Below are 12465 nucleotides of genomic sequence, written 5' to 3'. Positions count from 1 at the left end.
TACAATAAACTTAATGTGTGTAACAAGCACATTGTATTCTTATTTAGCCTATATATAGTAGCATGTGATGTGTTAAACAGCATTTATAATTGCATGTTAGCTAATAGACTATATAAGCAAGCGTAAAAAAATACACCTATTATTATACAAAAAAAAACTTTTTGTATGTTACCATAACATAAGACTTGTGACCCTCTCCGTTCCGAGTCACTTTGTCCCAGAATAATGTAAAAAGCACTATAATAATGAAAGCTAAAGTGAGCTAGACCTATTAATATATCAAAATAAATATTTCTAAATAGCAAGTAAACATCAAAATTATGATTCTGGCTCAATGCAATACATGTCACATCAACCATACTCGTTCCTGTTACTTCCAATCTTCTCCTTCATTCTTACACTGCCTTGACTTATATCCATGCTTTCATTACCTATATCAAAAATTATGATCCCATGAAAGACAAAAAATGCCACTTAATACAAGTAATTATAATGTAAATTTATTAATAAAACATTTATTTATCTATGCCTTTTTGAGTGGCACTCTATTCTTCTATACATCCTATAGTGTAAATTTGTATTGTGTAGGCCTACCTATAAAAAATATGGTATTATTGCACTCTAGTATTGTTTTGTTATTGCTATATAGAGAGCTACAAATTCAGTTGCAAATCATGTGTTTCATTCCGTACTTAATTGATTTAATTAATCAGATATAAGAATGCTTCCCATTATCTATGTATGTTGTTAATAAAAAGAGGAACAAAATTACTACAAAACAAAATAATATTTAATTTGTTTAGCAAATTTGGATTTTTAATTACTAATTCATTCATTTTTAGTATTTTATGTAAATTAATCTAAGATCTTTTGCAGGAGTTGTCAGGACATGAGGCGAGCAGAGATACAAGAACAAAATAAATCCCAGATAAACCAAAGTGTAGCTTTTTCTCAGCACATTTACAATACAAAAGCAAACAGCAATTTTAATGGCACTGCATAAAATTGTTTTTCTGAAATAAGTAATTTTCTTTGTAGATTATCCTTTCCCTCTATTCACTTTACTGTTAAGTATATCTGGTCATGTTTTTGAACATAGGAAGTTGCTACTTGAGATTGAACAGAAACATAAGACAGACCCACGTTACAGAGCAGAGCATTCATTACCCACATTCTATTTCTGTCATTTCCACCACATTATTTTTGTTAAATAATTTTCTTTACAAAGGTACAACATATAAGCTGTTAAATATATCACTTGTAGTTCTTCAAAATACATGTCATGACATTTCACTCCTGGTAATCAGAAAGTACAGTTATTGATGTTACTTTTTTAATTCGAATGTTTAACATTGGAATACTCTTCCATTTTGACCTTCCATGCTTAATGCAAATCATCCCTCATGTTGCTACTGAAAATACAAAGTCATTTTGTAGATGTGGATATGTTTACAGTATCTATGTGGTTGTTAGTCCAGTGCATGGAATTGTCTGTAAATGTAATAATTATTGGTAACACTTTATAATAACTGCACGCTATGAATCATTAGTTAAGCATCAGTACATAGTTAATTAATCATTTATGAAGCATTGGCCCCACATTAATAGACATTAGTAAGCAGTTTATAAATACAGCTATAAATGCTTTGTTCTTGATTTATAAGCATGTATATAATATGCTTAATAATCAAATTTTCATACTTTATTAAGGATGAATTCATCATTTCTAAACTAAGGATTACATTACTTACAAACCAGTTAGTTAGGAGTTGTCAGTGGTTCATGAGATCATTTAGAAAGTGTAAGTAAATGATTAATTAACTCTTTGAATGCACATTTATACATCTTATTATTCTGACATATAGTAACAGTTACTTAATTAGTTAATTAATGCTTTTTTAACACACATTCCTGCTGTAATTCATGATTAATTAAGGTAGTTATAAAACATTTACTAGTTGTTAGATAACTATTCTTTGTGAGCTCATCTAAAGTGAGGACTATGTATGCCTTGTAAAGTGTTTACAAATGAGAGTTGCATACCACTTCACGGTTATATTTTTTCTGGAGGTGTGCAGGAATTAAAAAAAATTCAGAAGTTTGACATTCATCTTATATCAATTCATTTAATGTTAATTTATATGTTCAGTTGTACACTTTTAATTTTGCAGAGGTTTATTTTTTATTTTATATTAAATCGTTTTATATTCATTAATATGTACAGTTGTACAGATTAATTTCTTTCACATCTTGAAATAAATATTTCTATGTTCTGAATCCCTCTGTGTTGTGTTTTTCCTATTTCTGTTTAGAAGATAACTGAGCCTTTAACTCTCATTTGTAGATGCTTTACAAGGCAAACATAGTCCTCACTTTAGCTCACAAAAATAGTTAACTGACAACTAGTAAATGTTTTATAACTACCTTAATTAATCATGAATTACAGCAGGAATGTGTGTTAAAAAAGCATTTATCAACAAATTAAGTAACTGTTACTATATGTCAGAATAATAAGATGTATAAATGTGCATTCAAAGAGTTTATTAATCATTTACTTACACTTTCTAAATGATCTCATGAACCACTGACAACTCCCAACTAACTGGTTTGTAAGTAATGTAATCCTTAGTTTAGAAATGATGAATTCATCCTTAATAAAGTATGAAAATTTGATTATTAAGCATATTATATACATGCTTATAAATCAAGAACAAAGCATTTATAGCTGTATTTATAAACTGCTTACTTATGTCTATTAATGTGGGGCCAATGCTTCATAAATGATTAATTAACTATGTACTGATGCTTAACTAATGATTCATAGCGTGCAGTTATTATAACGTGTTACCTAATTATTAAAGGTTTTCCTCCATCTGTGATTAATGGGTTTGGTTGACACATTCATTTTAATGTTCTGTCTCAAAATTTGCAAACCAATGCCATATAGCAAACTCTTCTCTATGTATATTAATCCTTCTATCTTTCTTAATGTTTTGTCTTATATTTAATTTTTTCTTGACCAATTATATGGTTTTCATCTGTCCACTGGTCAAGGTATTAATTCTTTTTATTGTTCATATTTTTCCTCTTTGGTGTGTAAAAAAATGTGAGCGCAAATAACGTACTCCGTGAGATAGCTGTGAGCGCCAAAGACGTACTCCATGAGAAAGCTGTTTCACAGAGCAGTTGGATTCACAGTCTTGCCTAAGGTCAAAACCACTGGTTTAGTCCAATAAAGTCAGTGTCTAGTCCAGTGTTAGGAACCATATTATCCCTTTTGTGGTCTTGAAAGACCCGGAGACTCCAACTGCACTACAATGGCCGTTTTGTGAACATATGGTCTCTGTGGCACAAGAGGGTGCTGCCCATTTACAAAGCCAAGATGCAGACGGGAAGGCAGAGGCAGGTGTAAAGCTGATGAGAGACAGCAAGTATCTACAGCAGACAGGTGAAGCTGCAGGAAGCCTCGTCTTGTAGTGCTCTAGAAACCCCAGCCACTGTTAGGACACCTACATCAACCAGAAAAACAAATCAAGGTTAGTAGTTCATTTATGTGTGTATAAGAAATATCATGGCATTTACAATTTTTAAAGTTAGTCACAACGCAACCAAGGTAAACATTTAATCAGTATGTGTTCTAGGGATATAAAGGAATAAATAATAATGAATAACGATTACAAAAATAAGTAATACAGATTTTTTACGAAATAATAGGAACAATAAATAAATAATTTCCCCTAAAACACAGCAGATCCTATTTATTTCACCTATTTAACCTTTCTCCACAGCTTTGTGTGAGGAATCCGTTAATTATTATTACTCATTATTATTAACTTATTGAATACTAACCCACATGCTCAATTCCATGTTCATTATCTTGCATCTACACTCAAAAAAAATACTTTTTTCTTTAGCTGTCCATGTGTCCTAAAACACATACTGTATATAGTGGCAAAGAGAAATACGATCCCCTGGGATCAGAAAGTGATAGTTATTTAATCACTATGCAGTTATTTTGAGTTTGTTCTGTTATTAGTATGTGAATGCAGAGTTATGATACAGTGTGAAGAGATTAAAGCAGTGTTATGGACAATTAATAAAATAAATTATCTTCACAAAACTGTTACATTTCTGAATCAGTTAGACATGAAGAATCGGTGTATGAATCTCTACAATGGTGACAATTAACAAGACAATGCTTCATACTGCAATGCATGCTGGGTAACATCATACAGCAAATCTCGGTCATGACTCAAAGAATGCATTGCAGTTGATTTGTTTATCTGCATTAGTTTGATGATTGTCACCATTGTCGAGGTTTGTGTGATGAGTGTTTATGTTGAAACGTGTCAATAAAACTTTGTTTTTTTTGCCCTAGAAATTTAGCATTTTTGTGACCAGAACATAATCAATCAATCATTACATTTACAATTACATTTACATTTACATTTACATTTAGGCATTTGGCAGATGCTTTTATCCAAAGCGACTTACATTGCTTTATCCTATACATTTTACATAGGTATTTGCAATCCTCTGGGATCGAACCCACAACCTTGCTCTTACCACTGAGGAAATCAATAACCACAAATCACTCACTATAAACTTTAGGCAGCTTCTTTAATTATAACACACCCAAAAAGCCAAACAACTGTAACTGGCCTGTCGTGACAGCTCACTTTCTATATGCTTTACATATGCTTCATTAAACACATTCACAAGCATTGAAAGAAAAATAGAGGAGCTGATTTAATAATGTCAAGCATCAAGGTCCCAACGAAAGCAAACTTTGATCACAGTAATGGTAAAAAAAAAAAAAAAAGCATATCCACCCATATATAAACAAAAATTCACTTAAATTGTGGCCCAGATTTATCCCAAAACCAACAACTTTCTGTGCTCCAGTTTGACAGTATTTGTATTGAGTTTCATTATTATTATGGTGAGTCATTAGTGATGAACATCTGTTTTAAAAAACAAAATCACTTCAGGAAAGATTAACCAAAACTGAAAATATTTGATTTACCAAAATAATCAAACAACTTCAACCTGAAATACAACCTTACAGGTCTTTTTTTTATTGATCTGCTGAATCCGCACACTTTTCATGGCAGAGCAAATGTGAACCTAACCAAATGGTATTGGTAGGGAACCATTGATTAGGGAAGCTTTGGAGAAAGTTCTGTGAGACCAAAAGTGACTCCTGTTTTTGGAGGAAGAGAAATGCTGACTATGACCCCAAGAACACCATCCCTACAGAGAAGCACAGTGTTGGAAACTTATGGGCTAAAGAGAAGCACAGTGTTGGAAGCTTTAGGGCTTTTTATACTGCAATGGGTATACAGGATGACTTCACCGCATTGAGGGGCTGAGGGACGGGCCTGACTTTGGATTGTATCAACTTTATTTTCATTAGCTGCTGATGGAGACTATTTTAATTGAGGAAACTCCTACAGTTGTCATAATTTTGTAAAAACATTTGTAATGCTTTTAGTACATTACACTAATTATTTGATACTTCATTTGCAGTAGAGGCCGAATATCTGCTGTGACAGAGGCAGAGATTTAAAATGTCACATGTCATTTTAAATATAAATATGGATATTTAAATACATTTTCTTTTTTTTTTTGTTTCTTTTGACATTGTTTGCTAAGAGGCCATGGCTTTTCACATGTTAAATGAGATGTAAAGTCCTTTCTTTAAAGACCAATAACAAATTGTAATCATTGATGCCTTTCAATACTGTAGAGGCTCACGATTTAAAAAAAACATTATTAAGGAACAAAGCTAATATGAAAACACTTAAATGTCTTTTGATGTCATTTATTATGGATCTTATGGGACCAATGCCACCACTGAAGCTTGATTACCTTCATGTAAACTATCATCATTTGCACGTCTGCATTTGCTTGTGTATATTAGGCTTGGCTACATAAAATAACATTTACAGAACATAGTTCATCCAAATAAATTCAATTATTTGTCCTCGCTGCAAGATAAAATTAAAAAAGAAAACAACCCCGAAAAAAATCACGAGAGCAGATATATATAAATAACATCTCAAGTAGTTTTAATGCGGGTTCTGTTGTCCTTGGGTGCAAATTGTAATAAAAATATCACCTAAACTGCAAACTAAGTAACAATTATAAAAAAAGACTAAATGCTTAGTTGATGTATATATCGTAGGCTACTCCTATGTTGTGACAACAGACTGTTATGATAAGATTACTGTTCATAATATAAAATATCATAAGAGATATTTATCTTTATTGCTATTTATCTTCATCTTCATATGAACCCGATATGTCAGCGAAGTCAAATGACCATCACTGCAACCTTACCTCAAAATTCCAGGTAATACATTTAGTCATTTAGCAGATGCTTTTATCCAAAGCGACTTTCACAAATTCTTGGCAATAACAACAGATTTGGCACACAGGGCATATTTTAACGATCTAAGCACATGGTCTAAAACAGAGCGCTACAAGTGTCCAATGTCCTGTAGTTGGTCTGCTCGCTCGCTTTAACAGACCTTTTACAGAAGAAGCCTGATTTTTAAATGTATGTATATAATTATAATATTTTAGATTGCAATCCAATAAAAAAATACATTGGTAGTCTGATAACTTCAATGTGGAAGCCCGTTTCCGCCAGGGTTGGGATTTTTTTTTTAGAATTAGTAAGTCATAATGAGATACTACTTAGTATCTCATTATTATGATTTAGTAAGTCGAAATTTTGGCTTAGTATCTCATTATTATGACTTAGTAAGTCGAAATTTCAGCTTAGTATCTCATTATTATGAATTAGTAAGGCGAAATTTCGACTTAGTATCTCATTATTATGACTTAGTAAGTCGAAATTTCGACTTAGTATCTCATTATTATTAGGGATGCTCCGATCCACCTTTTTTGCTTCCGATACCGATTTCGATACCTGAGATTCAGTATTGGCCGATACTGAGTACCGATCCGATACTAAGGTAACATTTTTAAAGTGCACAATTACTTAATAAACTGTGTGCATTGCTGTGCAAGACATCAGGCTCGACTTAACATTAATTTCCTGACCCGTAAAACAAAATAACAAACAAATGATTCACAAATTTAGTGAATTATTTATTAAACCAGCAAAATAAAACAAAATGTTCACTATCTTAAACTTGAAATTCAAAAGCAAAGTGCAAATTAAGCAGCTGAATAAAACAACAGCTTCACTAGCTTGATAAACAGGTATAAATTAATGGAAACAAAATCTCTTAATAACTGTTATGTGCAAATATAATTTAAAAATCAATGCACAATAAACAATAAAGCAGCTGAAATTGAGCAAAAGAGCAATAGCTTTACTGCTTTAGATATTCAAACAGGAATCAGTTCTTTTTAATGCTTTAGTCATTAAAGCAAAGTCCACTAAACTAAGCTAAAGTTTAGTGGAAATCAAATTTAACATCCAACACCGAAAGATAAATAAAACACTAGCTTCCCTAGCTTGGTAAAACTGCACATGTAAAAATAAACGGAAAAAGATATAATAGTTTAGTTGGTGCAAATAGAAATTCATTATCAAATTATCTCTCAGCGCATTGACATCTTTATTTTTTTCCGTATACGTGTTTGCAGACTTTTTGGTACAGTTCAGGTCTCAGTTAAATATTTACGCTTCACCATGTCGTACCGCGCGGCTCCAGGTGGTTTATAAGGAGTCTGAAGCCATTGTTCGCAACGACGGACAGCGGTTGCAAATCCATAACAATGAAATTCAGTATGCTTTCAGTGATTTTCGCTGCTTTCACACTACCAGATGGAAATTTCTGAATTCTTTCCGCTGTCTCCTCCAAAGTTAGCTGCTTCGTACCGTCTCGTTTTAGTTCCTTCAGCTTATTGAACTCGGCATGCTTAAATTAGTAGTATTATAATGAACAGCTTTATCACCACCCCTCGGAACATTTACTTCGCATGTATTGCAAACAGCGGTGTAACTTGTTGGCGTAGCTGTTCTAAAATAAATCTAAATGGCAGATATTTTGGCTCGCTCCATGCTGTTCGCTGCTCAATGTAAGCTATGTTTGCTTGTTCACGCGCACTACGTACAGAGCACGTTGCTAGCGTATGATGTCACACGCTTCGCAAAGCACAGCCACGAGAGAGTTTAAGCGCCGGTGTCTCCAGGAACTTTTACATCGCCTAGCAGAAATTTTATGTCAGCTAGATCGGGTATCGGTGCAATTTGTCACCGATACCCGATCTAGAATTTTATTCAGTATCGACGCCGATTTCCGATACAAATATCGGATCGGAGCATCCCTAATTATTATGACTTAATAAGTCGAAATTTCGACTTAGTATCTCATTATTATGAGATACTAAGTCATTATTATGACTTCCTAATTCAAAAAAAAATCCCAACCCTGGCGGAAACGGGCTTCCATACTTCAACTACCAAAGATGCGTTTTCTCGATAATCTGCCTGAATTGTCTCAAATATCTAGCATGAGTAAAACGTTGACGATCTTGACATTACTATTGAAAATTTTAACTCCACCTTCTCGGAAATATTAGACACAGTTGCTCCTCTGCGTTTAAAGAAGATTAAAAATGGCAGCCCAACACCGTGGTATAATGAACACACTCAGGCTATAAAGAAAGCATCCCCGAAAATGGAGCGCAACTTCAAGAAAACTAATTTAGAGGTATTTCGTATAGCATGGAAGGATAGTACTCGAAAATACTGGAATGCCATAAAAAGGTCTAGATCTGCCTACTTTTCATCGCTAATAGAAGAAAACCATCACAACCCTAGGTTCTTATTTAACACCGTGGCTAAATTAACAAAAAATAAGTTGTCAGCGACTTCAGATTCTGATTATCAGCATTACAGTGATGAATTTATGAACAACTTCACTAGTAAAATCCAAGATATTACAGAAAATATTATAACAATGCGACCAAAAGTGAACAAAGCTGAACAAAGTAACTACAGCACCCCTAAGGAGTAATTTCAATTTATTTTACCGTAGATCACGTTGAACTCATTAGATCATCTAAATCAACAACATGCATGCTAGACCCTATACCTACAAAACGACTGAAAGAAATGCTCCCAGAAATTATAGATCCTCTTCTTAGTATTATTAACTCATCTCTGACATTAGGACATGTGCCTAAAGCATTTAAGATGGCTGTTATAAGGCCCCTTGTCAAAAAACCCAAACTCGACCCCAGAGAACTAGGGAATTACAGGCCTATATCTAATTTACCTTTTATATCTAAAGTTCTGGAAAAGTAGTTTAAACTCAATTATGCTCCTTCCTCCAAAGGAATGACATTAATGAAGAATTCCAGTCTGGATTTCGAGCATGTCACAGTACAGAGACTGCTTTGATCAGAGTTACAAATGATCTGCTTTTTGCGTCTGACCGTGGCTGTATTTCGTTATTGGTGCTGCTAGACCTAAGTGCTGCATTTGACACCAAATTAACGAAATAGCAATGAAATGGTTTTTGTTGGGTTCCGTGATTAATCTCTACCATGTTTGTTTTGTTGTGTGTATGAGTGTCATGGTGCCACGTGTTCGCTGTCTGCGTCTAATAGTTTTCACCTGCCGCTCCCATTACCCCATCATTTACTTCACGACCTACACCTGGTTTCTATCTCCCTTACCCCCTAATAACCACCATCACTTCTCATTGTCCCTTGTGCTATCGTTGACTAAGGTCACAGTACCGTTTCGTATTCTCCAGTCTAGTCTTGTCGTGTGGATTATCGCTGTTTAAAGCTGCCTTGCTTTTTGTAGTCTTGCCGACTCAGTGACTTTCCTGTTGACTGTATCCTGGGATTCCCTTTTTCTCCCTAGGACATTTTTAGTCCTCAGTTCAGACTCAGTAAATACTACTTTTTGTTCCCTATTTTGTCATACTTTTGACCGTCTCACCGGACAGACCTTCACCACCCTAGACCAGTCCTTCAAGGAAGAGCCGCCTACCAGGCTGTCCAGGTTCCGGGAGCGTCTGTCACCCCAGCTCATCCGGGTTGTGGTCTCTGTGGGCTTGGCCTCAGATCCAGTGGACTCCTCCGGTGGGTCTCCACCTCTCCACTGCAGACGGGTTCTTCGCTTCTCCGACTTGGTTGACGCTGCCGTACACTGGGGCTTACCCCAGTTGACCTTGCAGTCAACCGACATCAGCTGAAATCCCGCCTGCTTCTCTTGCTACAACTATCACCTGTCTGTATTGTGTTTAAGCTTAAATAAACATTATTGTACCGCAATTGATTCCTCGTCTTCTGACCGAACCTGACAGAACGATAGCACCAAGATGGAATCAGTGGATGCGGAATCTCTCAGAGTTGCTGTGTCCCAGCAGGGAGTTCTACTAGGACAACAAATTACCCGGATTAACTCCACAGTACAAGAGGTTCAGGCTATTTACTCTCAGCTATCCCAGCTGGCGACCGGTCTATAGGCAGTGCAGGTGGAGACGGCTGCTCAGACGGCGCAACTCCAAGCAGGTCCCAGCCACGAGCCTGAACCACATGTCAACAAGCCTCCGGTCTACCAAGGGGATCCTAGCTCCTGTCGGGCATTTCTGTCCCAATGCGCTCTAGTTTTCAATCTCCAACCTCGACGCTATGCTTCGGAAGTTTCTGAGGTGAGCTTCTTCCTCACTCTCCTGGCCAGTCAAGCTCGGGAATGTCGGTATGGGATGCCCAGTCCTCGTGCTGCTTGTCTTTGAGGAATTCCGGAAGGAGATGGAGAGGCTGTTCGATCGTTCTGTTAGTGGTGACGAAGCGGCCACCAAGCTGTCTCGCCTCAAGCAGGATCGTGCATGCATCATGGACTATGCTATCCAGTTCAAGATTCTCAGTGCTGCTTGCACATGGAACGCCTCTGCTCCTAGAGTCCGGTTCCTAGAAGGTCTCAACGACAACACCGCGGATGAGCTGGTAATGATGGATATCCCGGAGAATCTGGAGGACCTTATCTCCTTGGTTCTACGGATAGAAAATCGCTTGGAGACCCGTAGGAAGCGGCGATTGATGGCCGGTCCATGGCGCCACACGGAATCATCCGTTCCCTTAACCTCCACCCCTATGGCTACTAACTCCTTAGGCACCGAACCTATGCAAGTAGGCAGGAACAACAACGGCTGTCTCTGCCTCTACTGTGGGAAGTCAGGTCATTTTGCCACCAAGTGTCCGGTAAAACCCAACGCCCACCAGTAGATCTGGGGGGTAGAATTCTCTGTCCTCCAGTGGGACCATCACACACCCGACTGACTTTTAAGCTGGAGTTCCAGGGGCTCACACATTCTGTTCTGGCCTTACAGGATTCAAGATTGAGGCGGTCGCCACGTGGCCGATACGCGACTCCCGTAAGGATCTGCAGCGCTTCCTGGGGTTCGCCAACTTTTATCGGCACTTCATCAGGAATTTTGGTCAGGTCGCTGCACCCCTTACAGCGTTAACTTCCACTAAACTATCATTCAGGTGGAATCAGAGTGCTCAGGCTGCCTTTGATGAATTAAAGTCCCGGTTTATCTCTGCTCCTGTCTTATCTATTCCAGATCCTGAACGCCAGTTTATTGTCAAGGTTGACGCTTCAGACATCGGAGTAGGCGCTATCCTGTCTCAGCGGTCGGCGCACAATGGGAAGGTTCATCCATGTGCCTATTTCTCCCATCGTCTCAGTCCAGTGGAACGTAATTACGACATCGGTAACAAAGTTGTTGGCGGTCAAGCTAGATTTGGACGAGTGGCGTCATCGGTTGGAGGGAGCAGCGCAGCCCTTCCTGGTCTGGACGGGTCATACGAATGTGGAGTATGTCCGTTTGGCAAGGATTTTGAGTTCTCGCCAGGCTCGCTTGGCAATTTTCTTTGTCCATTTCAATTCCACACTCTCGTTCCGCCCGGGTCAAAGAACATAAAACCCGATGCCCTTTCCCGCTTGTTTGAGATTCCAACCGCGATGCCTTCGGCCGATGCCATTCTCCCCTCTGGGGCAGGTAAAGGAGGCCGGCCGAGGGGTGCAATTGCCAGAGGGGAGTCCGGTTGATCGGTTGTTCGTTCCAGGTGCGCTGCGTTCTGAAGTCCTTCAGTGGGGCCACACATCCAAGCTGGTCTGCCATCCAGGAATTTCGGTGAACTAAGGCTTCGATTCGCCAACGTTTTTGGTGGCCGTCATGGGTCACCGATGTCAGACAGTTCGTGTTGGCCTGCCCGACTTGCACCCAGTCCAAGTCCAGTAATTGCCCTGCTGCTGGTCTGCTTCAACCTCTTCCCATTCCCACCCCCCCATGGTCACACATTGCTTTAGACTTTGTCACTGGGCTTCCGCCGTCTGGCGGCAACACCGTGGTTCTCGCCTCTCCAAGGCGGTCAATTTTGTCCCCTTGCCCAAGCTCAACTGCTCATTGATCACGTCTTCCGGCTTCATGGCTTGCCAGTTGACGTGGTCTCTGATAGGGG

At 37.8% G+C, this 12465-nt stretch overlaps 1 protein-coding gene across 2 annotated transcripts in view; it reads right to left on the bottom strand.

Moving 5' to 3' along the window:
* Positions 1-2841: 2841 nt before the first annotated feature.
* The window catches only part of tafa5a (TAFA chemokine like family member 5a), a 117070-nt gene continuing 107446 nt past the window's right edge, over positions 2842-12465 (bottom strand). For both annotated transcript variants that reach the window (XM_056748817.1, XM_056748818.1), the window contains exon 4: positions 2842-3509. In XM_056748817.1, the coding sequence (XP_056604795.1) occupies positions 3501-3509 (9 nt within the window). In that variant the 3' untranslated portion in view covers positions 2842-3500. The remainder of the gene's footprint in view (positions 3510-12465) is intronic.

The sequence above is a fragment of the Triplophysa dalaica genome, chromosome 5 (assembly GCF_015846415.1).
Source record: "Triplophysa dalaica isolate WHDGS20190420 chromosome 5, ASM1584641v1, whole genome shotgun sequence".
Lineage (NCBI taxonomy): Eukaryota > Metazoa > Chordata > Actinopteri > Cypriniformes > Nemacheilidae > Triplophysa > Triplophysa dalaica.
This window is presented reverse-complemented; position numbering and strand designations above follow the sequence as displayed.